Consider the following 21538-nt stretch of genomic DNA (forward strand, 5'->3'; position numbering starts at 1 on the left):
TCCCCATTCAAGTCTTGTCTACCTTGTTGGTGATGGCACCTCCTCCCTCCAGGTAGGATTAGCATGGGTGGATATACCTATCGACTGTTGATTATCGAATGTGTTACTTCTCAAGAATAGTCACATCAATTCATCACATATCTGACTATCTTTGATGCCTTGAATCTTGCACGTGCCAAGGGTATATCTCTTCGGCAGATTCCGCGCCAGTTTTCCCTTCTGCCTCTCTCTTGCTCTCTCCGCCTCCTTGTTTTCCGCATCACGCGTCGTCTACTCTTTTACACTCCCTCTACTTTGATGACCAGCACTATTCTCCATCTCTGCTTGTCATTCTCTCGGAGTCTGAGAGAGCCTCGGGTATTCAAATTGTCGTCTTGTACCCTTCTTGATCTCTCATACCTGAAATCTCCCGTCAAATCCCCAGACTTCGCCTAATCATGGCCTTTCAAACTCTAGCAACTGAGTTGATCTTCATCATCGCTCATCTGCTGAACCAGGCCGACCTCAATGCCCTCATCCAGACTTGCCGGCTCTTTTACATTGTTCTCAACGACACTCTCTATGTCAACAACGTCAACCGCAACCATGGCTCGGCTCTGTTTTGGGCAGCATCGAAAGGGAATATCGGAACGATCCGACGCATGATGTCCCACGGAGCTAAAGTGCGAACAAAAGCCGAGAGTCCTACTTTCATCCGTCAAAGCCTTACTTCCTTGCAGCCATGGAACAGACAAGCCAACAGGAGCCCCCGAACAACGCGCCAGAGCAATCTTGTAATGAACTTTTCAACCTGTGGTGAAACTCCTTTACATCGGGCTGCGGAGCGGAACCAAGAAGCAGTGGTGACATACCTACTCGACCACGGAGGCGATATGATGACCATCGACACATACGGATACTTCCCAATTCAACTCGCAGCGCACGGAGGCCACGCATCCATCGTCAATATTTTCCTGGAGAGAGGCTTCGAGCCCAATACGCTTAGCTGGGCAACGGTTGATGCATCTGTTCTTCACAGCGCAATATGCGGCGGCCACACCAACATCGTCAAACTCCTACTCGAGCACGGTGCAAACGCCAGCCTGAAAAAGAGCCCTGGCTACATCCACCCTTCCCCCTTCGAACTCGCAATCTCGGCATATTCGTGGCAAAGAAACCCGAAGTTGCTGAACTTGGAAGCCTCGCTTGGCAAAACGAATGTTCTAAGGGGCCAAGAAGACTGTGCAATGCTCCTGATCGAGCGCGTGACACAAATCGAGACGTTGGATGAGAGCAGGTATGTGCTTGATGCAGCGAGGCTGAATTTTGTCAAGGTCGTCAAGGCACTGGTGGAACTTGGCGCTGACCCGAACCTGCGTGTGAATGGGTACACTGCACTGAGATTTGCAAAGAACGCGCGGTCCCAGGAGTTGATCGATTTCCTGGAACCACTTACCAGTCCAAATGGCAAGTCAAAGCGCAAGAAGCGCAATGTCTAGTTGTGAACGCACAACGCTTGTGTGTTTGAGTCACTGAGAGGCAAAGGGATATTCCATGCCTTGTCCTGTGTAGGGAGATAACCGTCATCCGAGAAAAGAAGGGGTACATCACTTCCCCAACAAGCAATGGGAAACTCGAAATTAAAAAAGTTTCAAACTGCTTCCTTGTGTAAATCCCTTCTTCGTAAGCAGTAAAAGCCTTACCTTGAAGGTATTCCATGAATGGGATTTCATCGGTACATGCCCAGCACTATGCTAGTGAATAGATCTTGGTAAACCAGCCACTATGATACTGGGAAACCTATCGGACGAATAATGACGTAGATTTTCACGGTAAAAAGTGGTAAAGACATTCATAAACACAGCTTATCTACTTGGGAATTGGATTCACCAGCTGGCACAGATTATCGCTACATCACGGCATTCACTCTCAAAGCTTAGAACTCTTTGTATCTCCCTTAATAATCTCCTCGACAAGCTTAGCAGCAGCCAAAGTCTCCTCATCCTTAAAATGCCTGCCCGCAATCTGCAAAGCAATCGGCGCACTCTCATACCTCTGCGGACTCTGATACTTATTCCACTCCCTTTCATCAACCTCGTTCCGCGGGATATACTTCTTATCCTGCGCCGTGAGTGCATCCAAGTCAGGGTCCACGGTAAGTCCAGACGGGAAAATAGCAGCTGGCATATCGGTCATGTTCCAGATCGCAGTGTAGTTCCAATAATGGGATTCGCCCATGACAGCGGCAGCAGCAGGATTGGCGGGGGAGAGAATGAAGTCAACGCCGCGGCGCTTAAGGAGGGCCTGATACTCATCGCGGTATAAGTCACGCTCGTGTTGGAGGACCCAGGCTTCGCTGTGAGTGAGTGGTATGGGGCGGCTGTAGGAGAAAGCCCATTCAGTCAGTGGACGGGCGGGCTCGCCTGATTCTCGGAGCATTTGGCGTTGCAGGGCGGCACCGTCGGGGTAGTAAAGAGAGGACTAGAAATAGGTCTCAGTATATGATTCAGTTGAAGGAGATTAGCTGGACTCACGATAATTTCCCAACCACGCTGGTGTTTATACGGTTCCCAGTCAACAACCTTGATCCCAGCAGCAAGGAGCTTTTCCTTTGCCATTCGCAAAGCCCGGGTGATGGGTGGATGAGGACGAACACATCTAGTTTCCAAGATTAGTACGACTCGCCGGCTATTCCTGATACTTGACTCACCCATCATCCCACATAATAGCAACGGTCATATCCCGCGTCGCAGTCACACTCTTCCACGGCACGGGCATCAGAGAAGTCTCATCCTCCCAGGGTTCCTGATCCAGCACCGCCTTCTGGAACAACTCCAGATCCTCAATCGAACTGCTACCCATAGGACCCACAACACCGTGAATAGTCTCCTGTCCAATGCAGGCAACCTCAATTCCAGCCATGGGGTTGCGCATTGCTGTAGGACGGAAGCCATAACCACCGCAGAAAGCAGCGGGACATCGAATTGAACCACCAATGTCAGTGCCAATACCGAGAGGTGCACATTTGAAGCCCACCGAAGCTCCTTCGCCACCGGATGAACCACCAGGTGTTAATGTTCGGTTGTGTGGGTTGAGAGTTGTACCTGTGATGTTGTTGCTGCAGCAAAGGTGCTAGGATGCGTTAGTCAAGGATATCACGCTGTGTGAATGGTTTCTTTGATGCCTACCATGAGTGATTGGGGTTGGTTCGTTCGAACGTGAAATACTGCGCCCGCATTCGCTAGTAATCGGAGCAAGTGTGCATCTTCAGTAGTTACATTGTCAATCCTAGTTTGATTAGCAATAGGCTCTTGAGAATGGATTAGTCTCGACCAACCAAGCCACATATCCAGTGTTGCAAGTCTTATTCTTAAATCCAATATGCTCCTTGACGCTGATTGGGACACCATGCTGTTGGTAGAAATTGTCAATCAAAAGTTACTCTTTTATCATGGAAGAATTTCCACTAACCAAGGGTCCAACTAATTTCCCCGTTCGCTTGTAGTGTTGATCAAGCTCTCGCGCCCGCGCAATTGCCTCATCGGCAAGGAATTCCGTTGCGAAATTCAACTGCAGAGGCCACTCGGTTAGTCGTTACTAGATCGTTTTCCAGGTTTATTTTGCGATTGCTTATACCAGCTGCTGCCCGATGACAGATCGCTTAATGAAAGCGATAACAACCTCCTCGGCCGTTAAGATTCCCTTCCCCATTTCCCCAACTAGCTCAGTTGCAGAAAGTCCAGTGATCATCAGTTCGCGCTCACTCAGGAGGCCAGACTGTCTTGGAAAATCGATCACATTCTTTTGCGTAACCAGTGGAAGTTGAGATTGCGGCACCATCCATTGTTTGGGAATTGACTGCTCGAGAATATCCCTTCCCTTCTGCGCTTTGCGTTCCCAGCTATTCAAAGACATCTTGGTAGGGGGTGTTACGAAACTGTGGTGGATACAGTAGTGGTTGGTATAGGATCAAGCAGGAGGAAAGAGAAGAAGGGGGAGAAGTTAAGTTATACCGCCGTTTCCCCTCTTCGCTTTTATTCCCCGCTGACGGTGTTTGTACGACATTCTTCTCGGAATCGGAAGCTGTTGATAGGCACTGCTCGGGTGGACATCCCCGCGTCTGAAAAGTGGAGCTGAGCTGCGACAGCTGTTGGTTCGCCTTATCATACAGTTGGAGTCGTCTCCAGAGGGGAAACGATCTGTGGCGGAGGAAATTCCGCTGGCTGTCTAGCCGATTGAACAGGAGTTGTATGGAGTGTTTGACCAATAAGAGACTGATGCTAGTCCCGATACTACTACGGCGAAGCAGCTTATTTATGGCCATGGGAGCTAGGTATGTACCGGGGTAGTCACTGGGTAGAAAATCTTTATCGTACAAATAAAAACAGCAACATTTTTTTTTCATGATAAAAAAAGAATAGCAAACGTCTAAAGACTGATTGATGCTATATGTGAAAGAAGGCAAAAAGAAACTCTCCCTCGGGGAATCGAACCCCGGTCTCCCGCGCTTATCGGTGTTAATGACAAGCGGAAATCATGACCACTAGACCAAGGAAGATGAGATGATCGAGTTACTGCTCGACCACTTGGTGCTGGTTGATGTATGGTGAGGCAAATTATTGCATTATCTTCATCCACAACAGGTCAGTGCTTCGCAGAGGGTTCCACACACGACCTGGCACCGCGGGCCTTTCTCGCCGGAGGCTAGGAAGGTTGCGTCATCCTCGGATAGAATTTCGGGTTGCAGGGTTGCAGAATGAATACCATATGCATGGAAACATTCGTTGATTGTCTTGGCTGTCTTCAAGAAACTAGATACCGAGGGGTCAGATACCACAATGTGGACGGATGCGATGGTTTTGCGCTGGTTGAGTCGCCAAATGTGTAGTTCATGAATCGAGTGCACGCCAGGGACCTAGGAACCATGAGAATTATGACAGACATGCATCGGTCGGGATTTTCTTACCTTCTCGAGATCGTGTTGCACATCGTCCAGGTTTACACCATTTGGAGCACTTTCCAGTAAGATCAGGCCTGTAGTCCGGACTATGTCGGGGTCAGTCAGAAATATATATCATAACCTGAATGTGTTTGTTTTCAAGGGAGTAACTTACCTAATGGAAAAGACGAGATTATGATCATGATCGCAATCCCCATACTCACGCCAGGATCTGCGTAGTAGCGACCGTCATATTTTGCCAACCAGATGACCAATGCAGCGGCAATGACCCCAAGGTTGTTGGCAGCGTCGCACAAGACATGCAAAAGGACACCCATCATTCCCAGGTCACCATGGTTGTGTCCATGGCTATGGCTATGGCCTTGGCCATCTCCATGATCATGACAGTGTACGGATACTCCAGTCTCGAATCGTGGATGTTTATGGTCAAGATGCTAGATCACATTAATAAGCCATGAAAATAGCATTCAAGGGCATCGACAAATAAGTACCTTGGATATAGAGTCCTCCTCACAATCACTAATGGGCGCCAGTCTATCTTCAAGTACTGGCGGGGAGACGTGGACGTGTCCATGTCCATGCTCTGGAGTACCTCCGTTCAGCTTAACGAATCAGAAACACAAGGCCGAATACATACCATGGAGAAATAGCGCGCTGATGATATTCAGACACAAACCGATGCACCCCACAATGAAGACCATCTTCGGGTTCTCGATACCTAGATCCAAGTTAACACCGTATGACCGAGTCAAGAACGATCAGAACTCACGCTGCAAGGAGATAAAGCGCTCGACGGACTGCAGAAGGATACTGAGACCCAGTGCGAATAGAAGGACTCCGTTGAAGAAAGCACCAAGCAACTGCGCACGCTGCCAGCCAAATGATAGATCTCGGGGAGAGTGGCCCTTCTCTGAAACCTGATGATTGAACGCAGTCAGCATTCGTGTTGATCAAGTATACATCGAAAGAAGAAACCTTCAAAGCCACCAGGGCGATCACAAATCCCACTAGATCGTTCAACTTGAAAGTAAATTAGTACCGAATATCATCGACCAGCAGTCACCGGACACATACATAGTGAAAAGCATCAGCTATCAAGGCGAGGGAATGGGTATAGAAACCCACTGTATCAGAGTCAGTATCACCTGAACATCTAGAGCAAGTAACCTGGTACCTACCTGAGATCTCGCCGAGGAAGAAGCATGTCGAAATGCCAATAACCACTGACAGACGCGTGGAGCGCGAGAGGCGAAAAGGCATGATCCAAGACCAAATTTCTCAACCCTGCGAAACCGGTCACCGAAGTCAGAGCCTTGAGCGAGAGATACCAGCAGAGTCCACCAGATTTGAGAGATGCAAGTAAATTAAGAAAGTCACTTCTCAGGAGAACTGGCTGAGAGGTGTAAAGAAAGCGAAGGCTGAGAGAGGTTGTTACCAATAGAAATCGGCGTGCAATATCTGTCAAACAATCAGGTATTCCAGCTCCAGGCACCGAATTTTTTACCTTGGCAGTTGGTTGACATCAAAATGGGCTCTTTGATGCGCGCGTTGGTTATGATGATGGTGTAACTAAAGTAGAGTGGCTGACGGAGCTTCCCGACCTCGTTGTGGCATGCAAGGATGCGGCATGCCGAAACCCGTGCCCGCACTTCCTTTAATGAATTCTTACCTGAGAAAGGCCTAATTTACGGCAAAATGGGGGAAACTTTTTTCTTTGTTTGCTTTTCTAATAGCTCATGTTCTGATCTCTTTGATAATGTACTAAACTCGGTGGGGCAAGTCAATGTTTGGTTGTACAATGCCAGGAGTACAGTAGGATACCCCGAGAAGAAGAAGCCAAGAAAACGAGTAGCCCTAGCGGGCGATCAGTTCAAAGAGGGTAAAATCCCCAGACCTATACTGACGTGTGGACTCTGCCAAATTAGAATCTGGACTACAGCAAATCCTGGCCCGCGAAGAATGCAAGTATCCTCCCAAGGTCCCCAGATCCCGAACGGACACGATGACAACAGCCATGAATGCAAGATTCCACGGCCAGGAAACAAGTACGACGGTATGCCCTGGATAATTTTTGGGAAATAAGAAATTGTCAATTTCAATATTAGTTGCATAATTTGCTAATTGCTAATAATAACCCGGGTTCAACATACTCAAATCTCGGACGCCACCAACGCGCATTCGTATACAGTACACATGTCCCAGTAATTGCAATATTTTAAGCCGCAATCTGGTCAGACAACCCATCCAGCTCCCGCTGCCAGTTACGATGACGCGAGATATGCCAAATAAACTTCTCTGCCAACCCCTTCGAGTCAGGTCCAACGCTGCCAACCTTCAGGGTTGACGGCGCATCACCATATCCAGTCACGACACCATAAGATTCCGCAAATGATGTACCGGGCGACGCAACCTCAACCTCATCCAGACCAATCTGCTTCTGAATAAACGGCACAGCTTCGTTGACACCCGCAATGGGCTTGAGATGGGCAAAAGACTCGGTAACCCAGAACTTGGCAACGCCGTTCTTCGCTAGACCCTCTGCAACGTGTTTGCCGCCGGGAATAAATGTAGCGTCAAACAGCGTCGACCGCATGCCCGTGAAGAAATGATCTGGTACGACCTTCTGGCCAGACTCGGAGGTGACGCCCTTGCGCTGTGCGCCGATCGTGAAGACGAAGGCGCCCCGCTCAGACAGGGCGTCCTTCATGGTGACATAGGCGTTGTAGTCGAAGCCGTCGGCGAGAAGGATTGCGACGCGGCGAGTATCAATCACCGGCTTCTCGGGAAGGTACTCAAGCTGGCTGAGACCCTTGGCCTTCTTGCCGTGGTTGGACTTGGGAGACTTGGATGGTAGGTCACCGCCGACATTTGTGGCGACCATTTCTGCGAGCTCGGTGCTGACAGCGGCAATTCGTTCGGTCATGCGCTTGTAAACGATGGGATCATCGCAGTGATCCAGTTCAAATGAGAACGCCTTGGCGACGTGCAACTTTTCAATCTCGGAGAGGGAGTTGTAGAAAGTTTGCGCTTGGTTATAATGCTCCTTGAATTTCTCTGACAGAGCGCGCGCCTTGATACCTTGCTGTTTCTCCGGGTAGCTGGTGAAACCTCCCTGGGATGGCTCGGCAGGTGGGTTTGCATGGAAGCGGTTGGGCCAGTAGTTTACCGTGCCCTTTGTGATGCGATGCTTCATCGAGCCATCACGGTTGACTAGATTCATATACGGGCAGACTGGGCGGTTGATAGGCAGTTCCTCCCAGTTCGGTCCGAGACGAGAAATTTGCGTATCGAAGTAGGAAAAATTGCGGCCCTGAAGCAATGGGTCATTCGAGAAATCGATGCCAGGCACGATATGGCTCGTGCAGAAGGCGGCCTGCTCGGTCTGGGGATGGAACTCGTCGATATTTCGGTTAAGCTCCAGTTGGCCAATGTATCGAATAGGCACGAGCTCCTCAGGCCAGACCTTGGTGGCATCCAACGGGTCGAATTCAAAATCATCAACCTTCTCTTCGGGAATAAGCTGAAGACCAAACTTCCATCGTGGGAAGTGGCCAGCGTCAATTGCATCCATGAGATCCTTGCGGTGGAAGTCCGGGTCCTGACCACAGATCTTCAAGGCCTCATCCCAGACCAGCGAGTGTACACCCAACTCGGGGGTGAAGTGGAATTTGACAAGGTGACGCTTTCCCTCCTTGTTGATAAGGGAGTAAGTGTTCACACCGAAGCCCTGCATCATACGGTAAGACCTCGGAATAGCCCGGTCAGACATTTGCTGTACCAGCCTTGTTAGTATCTATCAGCTGCTCTTAAACCCATCAAAAAACAAACAACGTACCCAGTAATTCATATGCGTTGTCTCCGAATGCATATACACAAAGTCCCAAAAGTTGTTATGCGCACTCTGGCCCTGTGGCACTTCATTATGAGGCTCAGGCTTAACCGAGTGAATAACATCCGGGAACTTGACAGCGTCCTGGATGAAGAAGACGGGGATATTATTGCCGACGATATCCCAATTTCCCTCCGCAGTGTACATCTTAATGGCAAAGCCGCGCACATCACGAACTGTGTCCGCACTACCTTTGCTGCCTTGAACGGTTGAGAAGCGTAAGAACAGTGGTGTCTCGCGAGATGTGTCGGTCAGGACGCCGGCAGTCGTAACGTCCTCTGCGCTCTCGAAAAGTTTGAATGTGCCAAAGGCACCGGTACCTCGGGCATGAACGACTCGCTCGGGGATACGTTCATGGTCAAAGCGCATAATCTGGAAGGCGAGGATTAGCATGTAGTTCAATCTTGTTGGTTACAGGGGAGCGGACGGACCTTCTCACGGGCAATTTGATCCTCTAGGAGCATGGGCCCGGTGTTCTTATCATTAACCACACGCAACCAGTGGTCTGGATCGGAGATTTTGATGCCATAGTCAGTAGTCATATGGTGCTTGTCATTTAGCTCGACAGTATCTCTCTGCATATCAGCGAACTTGCCGTCCGCAGACTTAGCATTCTTCGTTGCTGCTGCTGCCATTGTGCCGATTTGCTTGAATTTCGGTAAAGCGACACGAAAGTGAAAAAGATGAGATTCGAACTGTAAAAAAAATCGATCGAACTCAGCCTTATATCACCTGTTATATTTGTAAGACTGCTTCTAGCCAAGAATTACGCATCATACCCCAGTGATGTAATTTCCACATCAGAGCCAAATACCCAATCATATCACCAACAAAAGCAATCAATCGCTCCATAATCCGATTATCCGAGCTTGCCATTCTAGAACTCTTCCCCAACAGCTCATAACAATAAACTGGAGTAGATTCAGAAACTGGAAAGACAAGACAAGAAACAGCCTATTCAAAAATCGTAACCAATCACAAGCAACACGATAAAAAAATGAGCAAACCATGACCCGTCACGCCTCGCGGCAATGTAGAATCCAGAAACCTGCCTGCCCCAGCTTGAACAAGACGGCATTGTGAATCTCTACGCGCTGATTCGTGGATCCTATCCCATTGTACTATCTAAAACGATCACGGCTCACAGCTAACGATTCTTGCCTACCCACATACCCGAGGAGCCACCGGGCAAAAAAAGCTAGATATTCGGACGGATAGCCCTGTTTTCACGATTTTGGATCCGTCGATCGTTGTCACTAGTTTTAAACGAATCGATACCTCACTCTAGTTCTAGTCTGTCTACTCCGTACATTCAGGGAGGAGGGATGCGATGTGGACCACCTTCCGATCGCAGTGTTGATGACGTTTGACTACTGCGAGACCTCGATGAAACTTGATCATTGAAACGATCCTCTCGATACCTTACTAATGCTGTTAAAAGGATTAGGGGATTAGGTGCTGCGAAGGAAAATGGAAGTAGCTGTGGATTCTAGAACTTGATTTAAGTAGTTGTGACGTCATTATATAGTAGCCCCGATTGGAGAGTGGAGCTTATTGCAACGCCATCTATCTATACGGAGATGATTAGGGAAGCAGATATCTGTCTCGGTAACGCATTTAATATGGGTTAATTGAAATCGAAAAAATTGAAGTCTTAAGGTTGGTTTCAATTGATGCCTATAAGTCTTAGCACGAATTTCAATCCGTGCGAGCTCTTCCAGTACCACTCACCTTCAACTAATATAGTAAGAGTATGGCCGACTTCGGGATTATCCGGCTTACTTACTCGTATATTGGCCTCGAAGAGATTTATTAAATATCAGTACCTGAAGTAGAAGCCATTCTATGGTAATGGCCTTGATGAAGAGATAGAATTATAGGCGCATAGTTTGAGCAAATTTATTAGTTCTCGTGAACGGATTCATCATATTCATATATCTGTTTGCAGAGTTTGTTCTTGTTGAATCCTCCTCCTCTTGAGAAGCACACTTTGGCTCATATTCAAGCCAGAAGGAAGCTCACTGAGTTGTAGAAGGTGCCTGTGCTTCGAGTGATCAGACAAAAAGGCCTTCTCATGCATTGGGCACCGATTCATTTTAGACACTATTCCATTCAGAGGTAGACCACAAGTTGAAGTAGGTCTTGGCAATGCCTGTGCGCGTTGTTCAATCCTCTTGGGTACTGGTTGATGATGGTGATCGTCCGCTTGCTGCTGATGGACTGAGAAAGCAACACCGAAGATCTCCCGTACGTTCATCGCATCGGGAGTTCGTGCTTCGATGCGGGATTCAGCTAGAGGACCTGGTGTTTGACTCTCAGCTTGTATCGTGGTAGATGATATATCGGCAACATCAGAATGCTCGATCTGTGCCTTGACACCTTCGCGGTGATAACTTGATTCATTCTTGATCCATGGGTGAGACAGAAACTCTTCGATATCGAGTCTCTTTCCAGGGTCAACAGTGAGTAGATTTAGAATCAGATCTTTCGCGTCACTCGAGATGTTATCCCACCAAGGGCTTTGGAATTCAAAGTTCCCATTCGAGACCTTTTGGATCATCGTACGCATATCCGGATCGTAGAATGGCGGGTATCCAACAAGCATTGCGTATAAAACACATCCAAGGGCCCACATGTCAACTCCCGTAGAGTATCTATCATTGCACATAGTTTCTGGCGCAGCATACCCAAGAGTTCCACACGGGGTCGTGGCCCAATTACCATCAATGATTCTCGATAAGCCGTAATCTGCCAGCTTGACATGTCCAATTCCACCAAAACCAACCCCAGGTATAAAGTCGCCCTCGTCGAGTTTATCTTCTTCCCCAGGTAAACTTGGCTTTGAAAATTTACTCGGTACGAGAGGAATAGCATCGAATAGGATATTCTCCGGCTTGATATCACTAAGAATAGTTAGCATAATCTTCTTTGTCTCCGAGGAGATGCAAGGCCCTGCATCCCGACTGTTCAATGCTTACCGATGGACCACGCCTAACACCAGATGGAGGTACTTGACAGCCTCTGCTACCTGGGTTATTACGTGTCTGCTCAGTGCCTCGCTGAGATACGTCAATTTCACAATTTGCGCAAACAGCTCGCCACCAGAACAGAGTTCCATGATTATATAGCAATATTGTCGGGACTCGAAAGCATCAATCAACCGGGTCGTGTTTTTCTGGTCTAATCGACGCATGATATCAATTTCTTTTTGCAAATTGGACAGCTATAAAGTGTTAGTAAACCGAGATATACAGTAATCTAGCTCACACAAGGTGGAGGAACAAGATTTGAAAAAGGTTATTCGAAGAGGGCGCACACCTGTTGCTGATTCATTTCAAATTTCCTCATAACTTTAACAGCGACTTCTCCACGATCGGCATTAGAGTCAACGCCATGAGCACGGTAAACAGTGCTAAAAGCACCCTGTCCAATTCTCGCTAACAAACGCCATCCATCAAGACCGAGATATGATGGGAGATCTTGATCTTGCTGGCCTATCTTTGTATCGGCAACTACATGCCCGGCGGGTTTCCCCTGGTGATACTCCGTCGTGGAGGTTTCAGTGACTCGAGGGCATGAATTAGGTTCCTCATGTATATGACCAAGGCATTTAGCCTCGACCAGAGCCTGGACGGAACCATCTGAAAGCACAGCTGGCTGACCAGATTGCTGACGCATTATCGATATTATTGGTGCATCTTTCATGGTAACAGGTTCGCTTCTGCGAAGATTACCGTAGCTTGATGGGAGGGTTCGTTGGAGAACGAGAACGACGGTTCTAAGTCTTTCGGGCTGCGAACCCCCCGAATAAAGTAAGTAGTTTAGTATTTCAGTTTATCTTTCTTGTTGGATACGTCAACCCTACGAAACCCATAACCTTCAATTGTCGATAACAGCTTGGAAAACTGTGATGGAAAGATGTATGCCATGACATCACCCGCCAACGTCTCCGTTTTCTCTGTATAAAAAAAATAATTTTTAAAATTACTTAACTTCTCACCTCCTAGCTCCTCTTCATGCTCAAATCCATCAAATATCTACTATATCGAGGATACTAACCGGGAACCCCGACTTCCCACTTTACTCAAATCTAGATCAACAACATCACCCGAAACTGGTTTCTTATGTCCCACTCGTCAATCAGCTCTTGGAAGTTGAAAACAATGGTGGCCGTTTATCCCAGTCTACGCCTTGATCCAACCATTCTCTATCTCGTAATGATCGCAGCATCATTTGATGAACCGTAATCAAGGCACAAATCCAGTCCAATCTCGAATTGTGGATACAAATTCAAAAAAGACCAATGAAAATTCACCAAGAACCATTCTATAACCATAAACCATTTTCATCAAAAGTAAAAAATATATCTACACAGGATATCACGCGGTATAGAAGCACTCCCCTTGAGCATCTCCCAACGAAGAGATACCCCAAAACCACAGCACCAGCACAAACCCACCACCTACATATTATCCTCACTCCAATGACTCCTAGTCTTCAACCAAGCCTCCCTCTCCTGCAACCCCTCAACTTCACTCTTGCCAACCCCCAACCCCCTCTCAACCCACTCTCTACTCCCCATCTCCGCAAGTCTCGACAACGCCCGCGCAAACGCGAACCGCTCCTCGTCACCGCTAAAAATAGACGTATTCTTCAACGCCTGCACAGACATACCCAGGTCGTCCATGAGATTGCGCATTGCGTCCGAGAGATCGGAGTGGTCGCCTTCGCCTAGGGAGTCTCGCACGTCGGATTGGGAGAGGAAGAGGTTTGTTAGGGGGACTTCGGTTGTGAGGACTAGTTTTGCCTGTAGAAGAGGGGTTAGGAATGAGATATATAGGAGTGTGTGGGAGGGGGGAAATGACGAACCCTGCTTTCGTATACGGCGTCGATGAAGGTGATGAAGCGTCTGGCGAGATCGCGTTGGTTCAGGTTCATACCCGGCACGTCTGTAACGATGAATGCATCGTAGTGGCGGACTAGTTCCAGGTAATCCGCCGCGCCTGTGGCCGTGCCGATTAATTGGTTAAAGGTGAATAGCGCTGCCTTGCCGCTGGCTTGTGGGACTTGTATCTTGCGGCCCCAGACAACCTGGGTAGCCTCGTGGGGTGGGTCGTTGATAGGATCGCCCAGGAAATCGAACCACTTGCGGGCATGCTGATCGGCGTCTGCGCCTAGAGGGTGGTGGTAGACAGCAGCTGGAGGACGGGGGATCTTGCGATAGTCGGTTGGAGAGTTGAGGTTGATAACGTTCAGAGCAGTTTTGAGAAGTGTGATGCAAGGAATGAAGGATTCGCGCTGAATGCCGTTTTTGTATAGATCGTCCGGATGACGGTTAGATGTCGTGACGAGGACGACGCCGTGGGATTGGAGGAATTGAAGCAGTCTGGTATAAATGTCAGTTATCGACCACAGAGCCATGAGACCAGAAAACTCACCTGCGCAAAATCATCGCATCCGCAACGTCCGTACACTGAAACTCATCAAAACACAAGACACTCGCCGTCTCCGCAATATCAGCCGCAACGAGCGGCAACGCATCAAAGTCATTACCAAACTTCATCTTAACCACATGCATGCGCTTATGTACATCCTGCATGAAATTATGGAAATGGATACGAGTCTTGGTCTTGATATTCGGCGGCAACGTATCAAAGAACAAGTCCATCAACATGGTCTTGCCGCAGCCCACATCACCGTACATATACAGACCCTTGGGCAGACCCTCAGGCGTCGTAGAGGTGGCAGGCTTGTTGGCGCCGGAGCCAAACAACGAGCCGAAGAAGGACTTCTTCGGTTGTGGGTCTAGCGATTCGACGCTGGGGTGGATGACGGCGGGTGCATTGTAGTGCTTCAGTGCTTCGAAGAGATCCTGGAGGTTCTGAATGATTCCTACGTTGAGTCTGCGTTAGTCTCGAACGGCGTCGCTTCAAAGCCGTAGTACTGCCGTGCTCACCTCGCTGATACGGATCATCCCGTAGTCGACCCTCCTGCACTCGCACCTCATACTCCCTCATCGGTCCATCCACAGGCGGACCCGACGGTTTCGTCTCCGAGACAACCTCCTCCTGCACAACCCCCTCAGCAGCGGTAGCCAGACCCCGCTTCCGCAGGACCGGCACCGCGATCAAATTCGCAGAAACAGACGGGTTCAACTCAGTCCTCCTGGGCAGCCTCGTCAAAGTCGAGTATGCCATCGGTCGCATACCGAGCGAAGTTTCCGCAACGTTTCGGGGCAACGGCGCAACCCGCGCGCCATGAGTGCGCCGCACCGCGCATGGGACGCAGTCTGCGCAAAGCTTCGCTGGAGGTCGCCTCATTTGTGTAGTCGTGTATGTACAGTTGGAGTGGGGAGAGTGATCGTGGAGTGTCGGGCAGGTGTTGAGGAATGGCGGGCGAAAGTCGTAGCCGAGGTATCGCCGCAGGAATTGTTTTCTTCCGGAGGAAGCGGCGAAGTGTAGGAAGTACAGAGGGCTGATAGACAGCAGGGCTCTCGACGGGTGATAGGTATAGCGACCGTAGCAAGGATATCCCAAGGAATGAGGAAGACTGCTAGAACAAATGTTTAGAAGATATCTACAAACCGACACGAAAATAAAACCAACGCTAAACTGGAGGAACCGGCTATTGATCTGGCTCCCGATGAGTGGCGGTTCCTGAGGCAAAAACGCGGGCCGGCCGATATGCCGAGTCACGTGATCTACATTTCCCACAGACAGTTCACCAGTACAAGGACCAATCTTCACTAGTTATACAATTTGATTATATTGGTATAACACTGACTGCTAGGATATAAATCAGTCGGAAACCCTTCCCTGTATATGCACAAGAAATGATAGCATATGTACAAGTCACTGGAGCAGACAAAAGAAAAAAGAGCACCCAGGGGGTATGTCACCCAGAACACAGAGGACGTCAAAGAGGAAACATGAAAGAAATGGAAATCGGTAGCTCAGATCTGAGCAGTACATGGTGATGATCGGAAGCCCGGTAGAAGATCAAACAAGGGGAAGGTAAAGATAAAAAGAGAACAGTGAAGACCGGGCATAGGTAATGTTATGACTGAAAGATGTTGAGAACGTAAGAAAATCGCAAATATAAAACCAAGAAGACATGCCAAACATCACACATCATACTCATAACATCACGATGATCATCCTCCCCTGCAAAGGAAAACAGAAAATGAAGCTCATCGCTGGAAAAAGGCAGGTGAGAGACTCCATGGGAGTCCTCCCGAAAGAAGAGATGCCGGAACGCCGATGCACCCAGGAACATGGAGAAAGGAAACGGGAGGGAGAGGGAAAAAGAGGTCTATCACAATGATCAAACAGAGAATAGCAGAACATTCGGGTCGAGAAGCACACGGGAGAGGATCGACCCGTTTATGCAATGTTGACGAACAACGTCAACTTAGTGTTGCGCTGCATTGCGCTCTCCAGATCCTGATCTGACAACAGATCGACATAAGTCCCAGAGGACTCATCGCGATACTGCACGATGATATCCTCCTGGATCTTGAGTCGATCACACAGCTTGTCCTTGAGGTGCTGCAGACTCACGCCTGAAGGAATGCGGATGGCAATCAAGTCATCCTGGAAGAACACCTTGACCTTCATAGCACTTGAGTTGGACGTGCTAGAAACTTGAGTCAAGGAGCTGGGCTGACGGTTCATCGGGGGCGGGCCACCGTTAGCGTAGGCAGCCGGGGCAGCACCTTGGGCACGCTGCTGCGATGCGCGGTCGGGCCCGGCGTTCATGGGCACCTGTGAAGACTGACGGGACACGCTGCGCGATGGCTCCAGACCAGAGGAGGAGTGGTGCGATTGGTCCGAGTAGCGCGCCTCCTCACCGAAAGCGCTCGGGTCAATTTCAAAGTCGCCCTGGCGCGGGGCAAATAGCTGCCGTACTAGTTGGCAACGGGCGATGTGTGGAGGCATGGAAAGGAGCTTCTTGATATACTCGTCGAGGTTCTGACGACGGCCGTTGGAAATGGCGTCCGTGACGTGGGTGACGGGACCGGGCATGAAGGGCAGGGTGCGAGGACGGCCACGGTTGCCTGCCTCGTCTTCGAACTGGGTGAGAAGGGCGATCTGGAAGTCGTAGAAATCGTGGTAGTAACGCGACAATTCCCAGCACCGACCATCGTCCATCTTGGCCTCGATAATGTACCAATACTTGTCGTTATCGAAGCAGTAGCGCGGGATCGAAGCGGCGACTGGCGCGAGGAGGGGGGGCTGGTAGCCTTGCGAGGCTTGGCCGGCTATAGTGCCTTTGCTGGCATTGCGTTGGTGGTATCCCTAAAAGATCACAATGCGATTAGTATTGGCAAAACGTGGCCAGTCGCTCTTGCGACATTGTGAATCTCATCCCAATGGTTCCGGCTTACATAGGTGTTGCCATTCTGACTCATGTGGCTGGCGCTCTGGTGCGATCCGCTCATGGACATCTTGTCCATGCCCGCGGTCACCGCAACAACGCCACCGCCAGAGGGCTCAAGTTTGCCCAGTGTAATACTGCTGTTCTTGTACTCCGCGGTCATCTTCTTCCACTCCTCGACTTTGGGCACACCCGCGCGGCGCACAGCCTCCAGCGGATCGGTCACAGCCTGACCACTCTGCATATCGCGCAATTCGATAAACGAGACGGGAATCAAGCCTGGGCCACCGAGACGACCGATCGGCTTCGCGACAAACCACTCCGGGTTCGACTGGGCGATAACGATGATGGCCTCGCCAGCGCGCGCATCCAATTCATCGGGTCGCTCAGCCTGGAAATCGTACTGGACGATACCGTAGACCATGGCGCCCTGGCCCTTTCCTAGAGCAGACATTCTGAACGCGCCGTGTCGGGTGGTGTTGGTGGAAGAATCGGACGTGGGACTGCGGTCGGAGAAGCCAGAATCGTGGTGTTCCTTTTTATGTAGATCCACGGACCCCCCACTATCCCTTTCGTTTTTACCGATGACCTCGAAGAAGGAGACGGGAACGAGCCCTCGGGCACTAGGGATGAGCGGATTGCAGGCCTCGTACCAGTCCGAATCGTCCTCCCTGCTGATAACGTGGAAGAAGTCGCCCTTGCTAAAGGCCAATTCCTGGGTGGTGCCGGGTTCGGGGGTGTAGTCGTAGAGCGCTTTGATGACCTGTGCGCACAGTCCACGACTGGGTCAGTTATTGGGTCTTTGTTTTGAGTGTTTTGTGTTGGTATAATTTCCGGCGTACAGAAAAGGAACCGTGGATCGGGGGAATTCAAGTGTAGGGAACCGGAGGAAAGAGGGCTGATAAGAAGAGGGGGGGGGGAAGGGTAGGAGGGGGAGAGAGTGGGTTAGACCGTCCAGTTGGATAGTGGCGGTAGTGGGTGTCGCAACCGAGGGGCGTTTGTCTTTCTTTTTTTTTTCTGGGGCGGTAGGGTAGGGAGAGAGGAAGAGAGAGAGAGTTGGTGGCTGGGAGGGGCCAAAGGGAAAATGACAAGGGCTGAAGGAGACAAGGGGAGAGGGAGAGAGAAGGGGGGGAATGCGCAAACACCATAATCAAACTCACCTTCTTGGGTGGCAGGATGGCAATGGCGGACTTGGGAGTGATAGAGATATGGTGATGATGATGCTTGGGATCTTTCTCCCCCTTCAAGGAGCGCCGGATGGCCTATATTGGGCGGGGACCGGGTTAATTTAACGACACACGATACGTAATCTTTCGGGTTTGCGACACGTCCACAGAGGGCGAGGCGGGATGCTTACCTTCATCGCGACCGGAAGGGAGAAGAATAGAGAAATTCAAGGACCAGAATTTCTAGGTGAAGGGAAGAAGAAATGTGAAAGAGGAGAGAGAGAGAGAGAGAGGGAGGATGAGGAAAGGAGAGAAAGAGAAAAAAAGGAAACGGGTTCTTTGGTCAAGTCAGCAGTATACCCAAGGCCATTTAGGTAGTAGCAGAACTAGGTCAAAGATGGTGTTAGATCAAACTACCACATGAACCTCTGGCGACCTATCGAATGAAGATCGAGAGAGAGTGTGTGTGAGAAAGAGAAGAAAAGCGAGGGCGAAAGAGAAGAGCGAGGCTGCGTATTGCGGTTCCAACCACAGGCTGGATTGCGATGTCGAGGGCGGTTCTTCTAGATAAGAATAGATCGTGTAGTAGAGGACCCCAGCGTCTATCGAATATTCGTCTTCCTGTTCGCCGTTCTAGGGGGCGTTATAGACCTGAAAACAAGGTCTCCGAGAGTTTGGGACCAACGACCGTGGATCAGCACGAGCTGTGCCTGTGGCAACGTGCTCTTGTTTAGTGACCTATCCCCGTATCTAGGTGCATATAGCTAAAGCCTAGAGAGGCTTGAGTATACTCTTGGAAGTATAATCACCACACTTCATTATATGATTCTGACCATACTGTATTCATTATTATCCTCTCCTCGTAATATTCGACCACGCGATCTCCACCGGGGCCACAGCGCCCCGTTGGGCACCGACCTCGTCAGCTTGGGGCGGCTACTGGCCCCTCCAGGCTGGTTCTTTGTTTCTGAACTGATCACGACTAGAAGATATAACAACCTGCTATTATACAGTCCACACATACTGTATACTCGGCAACCCGGCCATCTCCAGACGCCGGTTCCCTATCACAAAAGAACAAAAAATGATCCATCATTCTTCTTTCTTTCTTTCCACCCCACCAACCCGTGGTCCGTCATCCACCGGGCCCATGGCTCTGACGACGTTTCATCCGAAAACCCACTTCGATCGGCGGGTTCTTTTTCTTTTCTTTCTACAGTAACCCGAAATTGAGTACAGACAAAGATGGAGACATCATATTCTATAGAGATCAGCGACAAAGCACAAAGAAAAATGGTTTCATATATTCGTCATACCTATATCGATGCGGGTTACTCGAACGGTCTAGATGTGGTTGGGCTGGGAATAAGTTAATTAAACATAAATTAATTCCGGGGCGGCCTGCAGCCCTTCGATGGGTCCTGGACGGAGAGCACGGGGGCACTGAGCACACTCAGCACTAAGTTCTATGCTTGGCTTGTACCTTGCTTTTGCATAGATTTGATCAGTGCTGAATCTGCTGATACATACGGAGTACAGCCTTGGCGGATACTAGATCCCTAGTCACACAATATGATGCTTAACTTAATACAGGAAACACCATCTTTATCGGTCGGCAGCCAAGCATTTGCTCATAACCTGAACCTGTCAAGTATTCAGCTGAACCTACTCCGGGCACTACCCCAAATACAGACGTCAACGCATATCCATAAACTCTCCCGTAAATATAAAATGCACACTGCAGTAGTTCGCACAACCCCATTGGTGTCAACCGCAGCTGAAGAAATTCTCAGCCACAGTCCGCAGTTCGCAGCAACCGCCGATCGCTGCAATGACATCAATCCTGCTGCAAGCCGCCGTATCGTGAAACCTACTTACTGCATTACTATGATACGTACTCAAGTAGTACTGCACCTTATGATCAGACAACATACCGAATCCTGATTTCTACTTTATCGTCACGAGTGTAGTACCACATAGGTACCAAGGTTCTGATTCATCGCTTTTCCACAATGGGTGGTAGAATAGCATACCTATCCCTGTACAATGTCGACTGCATTACCATAGAGTATCCTACAGTACCTACACTCTCCAAGAACATAACCTCCCCACCTACCCACAACCACACTCCAGAACACAAAAAGCACCAACCTCATCGGCAGGTACCGATGAGGGGGCCACAAACTTACCTCATTACCCAGTAACCAATCTCCAGTATCACATCGATCCACAATCAGGACCTAGGGCACGGTACACACTACAATTCCTACACTTCCACCGTAAATGCCTGGTTCAAATCCACCCATCGCCTAGGTAATCTTCTCGAAGCCCTCTGATGGAGTCACCCCCCAAGCTTGGTTACGCCAGTCACCGCCGATACAGACGGGGAGGCGTCCATGGGGCGGCGACGTGTGGGACCCACGTGGCGGGGCAGCGAGGGGTTGTTCCGTGGGCAGATTTCATTCTGGAACATGGAAAATGGAAGGTCGACGGTGGTGGGTGTTGGAGGTCGTGGATGAATAGGATATGGCTTTGGGGGATGGAAGAAGTGTGGAGGGACGATCGTGGTCAGTCGTGACTTTCCGGGATTGGAAGGTAGGCCTCGAGAAATGGGTGTTGAATGTGACAGCCGAGTGCCTTTGGCCATGGTATTTGTGAGGAACGGCCAGAAATTGGCATCGATACATGGACTGTACAAGACTATCGTGTTCATAGTGCTTAGAAACTTTTATTGATCTGTAGATGGACGAGGTAAATGGGCAAGAAGAAAAACAATATCTACTCGGACGCCTCAACACCCAACACATATCAATCAACAGTGCGCATACCCCATCACACCTTAACCCAAGAAACTCAACAAGAACATATGCGGGGGTATTAGTATTTGTGGCGGGGCCGAGTGCGCCGCAGGATCGCGACATAGACTCGACTCCACGGGTCGGACACCGGACTCCACAGGAGACTAGTGCCAGGAAACGGAAGAATAAAAGATGGGGAGGAAGCATGGAAACTGCAACAACGCCTAAAGGGTGGAATCCGGACGGGCAGGGTTTGAATACACCAAGAACGCAGAGAGAATGATTGTATAAACGCCTGTCGCTTCGAATGAAATGCATGGACCAAGATTGTCTTCAACGGCATGGAGGTAATTTCGGATCCACGAGTGTG

General features: G+C 49.5%; 7 protein-coding genes across 7 annotated transcripts; 1 reads left to right on the forward strand and 6 right to left on the reverse strand.

Moving 5' to 3' along the window:
* Positions 1-437: 437 nt before the first annotated feature.
* Positions 438-1478, forward strand: N7496_000518 (uncharacterized protein; the record flags this gene model as incomplete). The annotated part of the gene is made up of 1 exon (XM_056693449.1): positions 438-1478. One exon carries the CDS (start codon positions 438-440, stop codon positions 1476-1478), a length of 1041 nt encoding a protein of 346 aa, XP_056560178.1.
* A 430-nt stretch (positions 1479-1908) lies between these two features.
* N7496_000519 (putative glutamyl-tRNA(Gln) amidotransferase subunit A) lies at positions 1909-3894 on the reverse strand (the record flags this gene model as incomplete). The annotated part of the gene is made up of 7 exons (XM_056693450.1): positions 1909-2460; positions 2514-2637; positions 2690-3111; positions 3168-3267; positions 3317-3390; positions 3451-3549; positions 3616-3894. 7 exons carry the CDS (start codon positions 3892-3894, stop codon positions 1909-1911), a joined length of 1650 nt encoding a protein of 549 aa, XP_056560179.1.
* A 715-nt stretch (positions 3895-4609) lies between these two features.
* On the reverse strand, positions 4610-6199 carry N7496_000520 (putative di-, tri-valent inorganic cation transporter; the record flags this gene model as incomplete). Its single annotated transcript, XM_056693451.1, has 9 exons — positions 4610-4894; positions 4946-5025; positions 5094-5373; positions 5431-5522; positions 5577-5657; positions 5709-5856; positions 5915-5959; positions 6014-6063; positions 6118-6199. 9 exons carry the CDS (start codon positions 6197-6199, stop codon positions 4610-4612), a joined length of 1143 nt encoding a protein of 380 aa, XP_056560180.1.
* A 955-nt stretch (positions 6200-7154) lies between these two features.
* On the reverse strand, positions 7155-9463 carry catA (catalase catA; the record flags this gene model as incomplete). The annotated part of the gene is made up of 3 exons (XM_056693452.1): positions 7155-8711; positions 8775-9200; positions 9260-9463. 3 exons carry the CDS (start codon positions 9461-9463, stop codon positions 7155-7157), a joined length of 2187 nt encoding a protein of 728 aa, XP_056560181.1.
* A 1295-nt stretch (positions 9464-10758) lies between these two features.
* On the reverse strand, positions 10759-12506 carry N7496_000522 (uncharacterized protein; the record flags this gene model as incomplete). Its single annotated transcript, XM_056693453.1, is given in 3 exon segments — positions 10759-11791; positions 11807-12051; positions 12147-12506. The coding sequence occupies 3 exon segments, from the start codon at positions 12504-12506 to the stop codon at positions 10759-10761; spliced, it is 1638 nt and encodes a 545-aa protein (XP_056560182.1).
* Positions 12507-13290: 784 nt separating this feature from the next.
* Positions 13291-15148, reverse strand: N7496_000523 (AFG1/ZapE family ATPase; the record flags this gene model as incomplete). The annotated part of the gene is made up of 4 exons (XM_056693454.1): positions 13291-13635; positions 13698-14214; positions 14267-14720; positions 14785-15148. The coding sequence occupies 4 exons, from the start codon at positions 15146-15148 to the stop codon at positions 13291-13293; spliced, it is 1680 nt and encodes a 559-aa protein (XP_056560183.1).
* Positions 15149-16210: 1062 nt separating this feature from the next.
* On the reverse strand, positions 16211-18567 carry N7496_000524 (phosphatidylinositol-3-phosphate-binding protein BEM1; the record flags this gene model as incomplete). The annotated part of the gene is made up of 4 exons (XM_056693455.1): positions 16211-17125; positions 17215-17967; positions 18365-18466; positions 18562-18567. 4 exons carry the CDS (start codon positions 18565-18567, stop codon positions 16211-16213), a joined length of 1776 nt encoding a protein of 591 aa, XP_056560184.1.
* Positions 18568-21538: the final 2971 nt, after the last annotated feature.

The sequence above is a fragment of the Penicillium cataractarum genome (genome assembly GCF_028827025.1).
Source record: "Penicillium cataractarum strain IBT 29864 chromosome Unknown utg000001l, whole genome shotgun sequence".
NCBI classification, from domain to species: domain Eukaryota; kingdom Fungi; phylum Ascomycota; class Eurotiomycetes; order Eurotiales; family Aspergillaceae; genus Penicillium; species Penicillium cataractarum.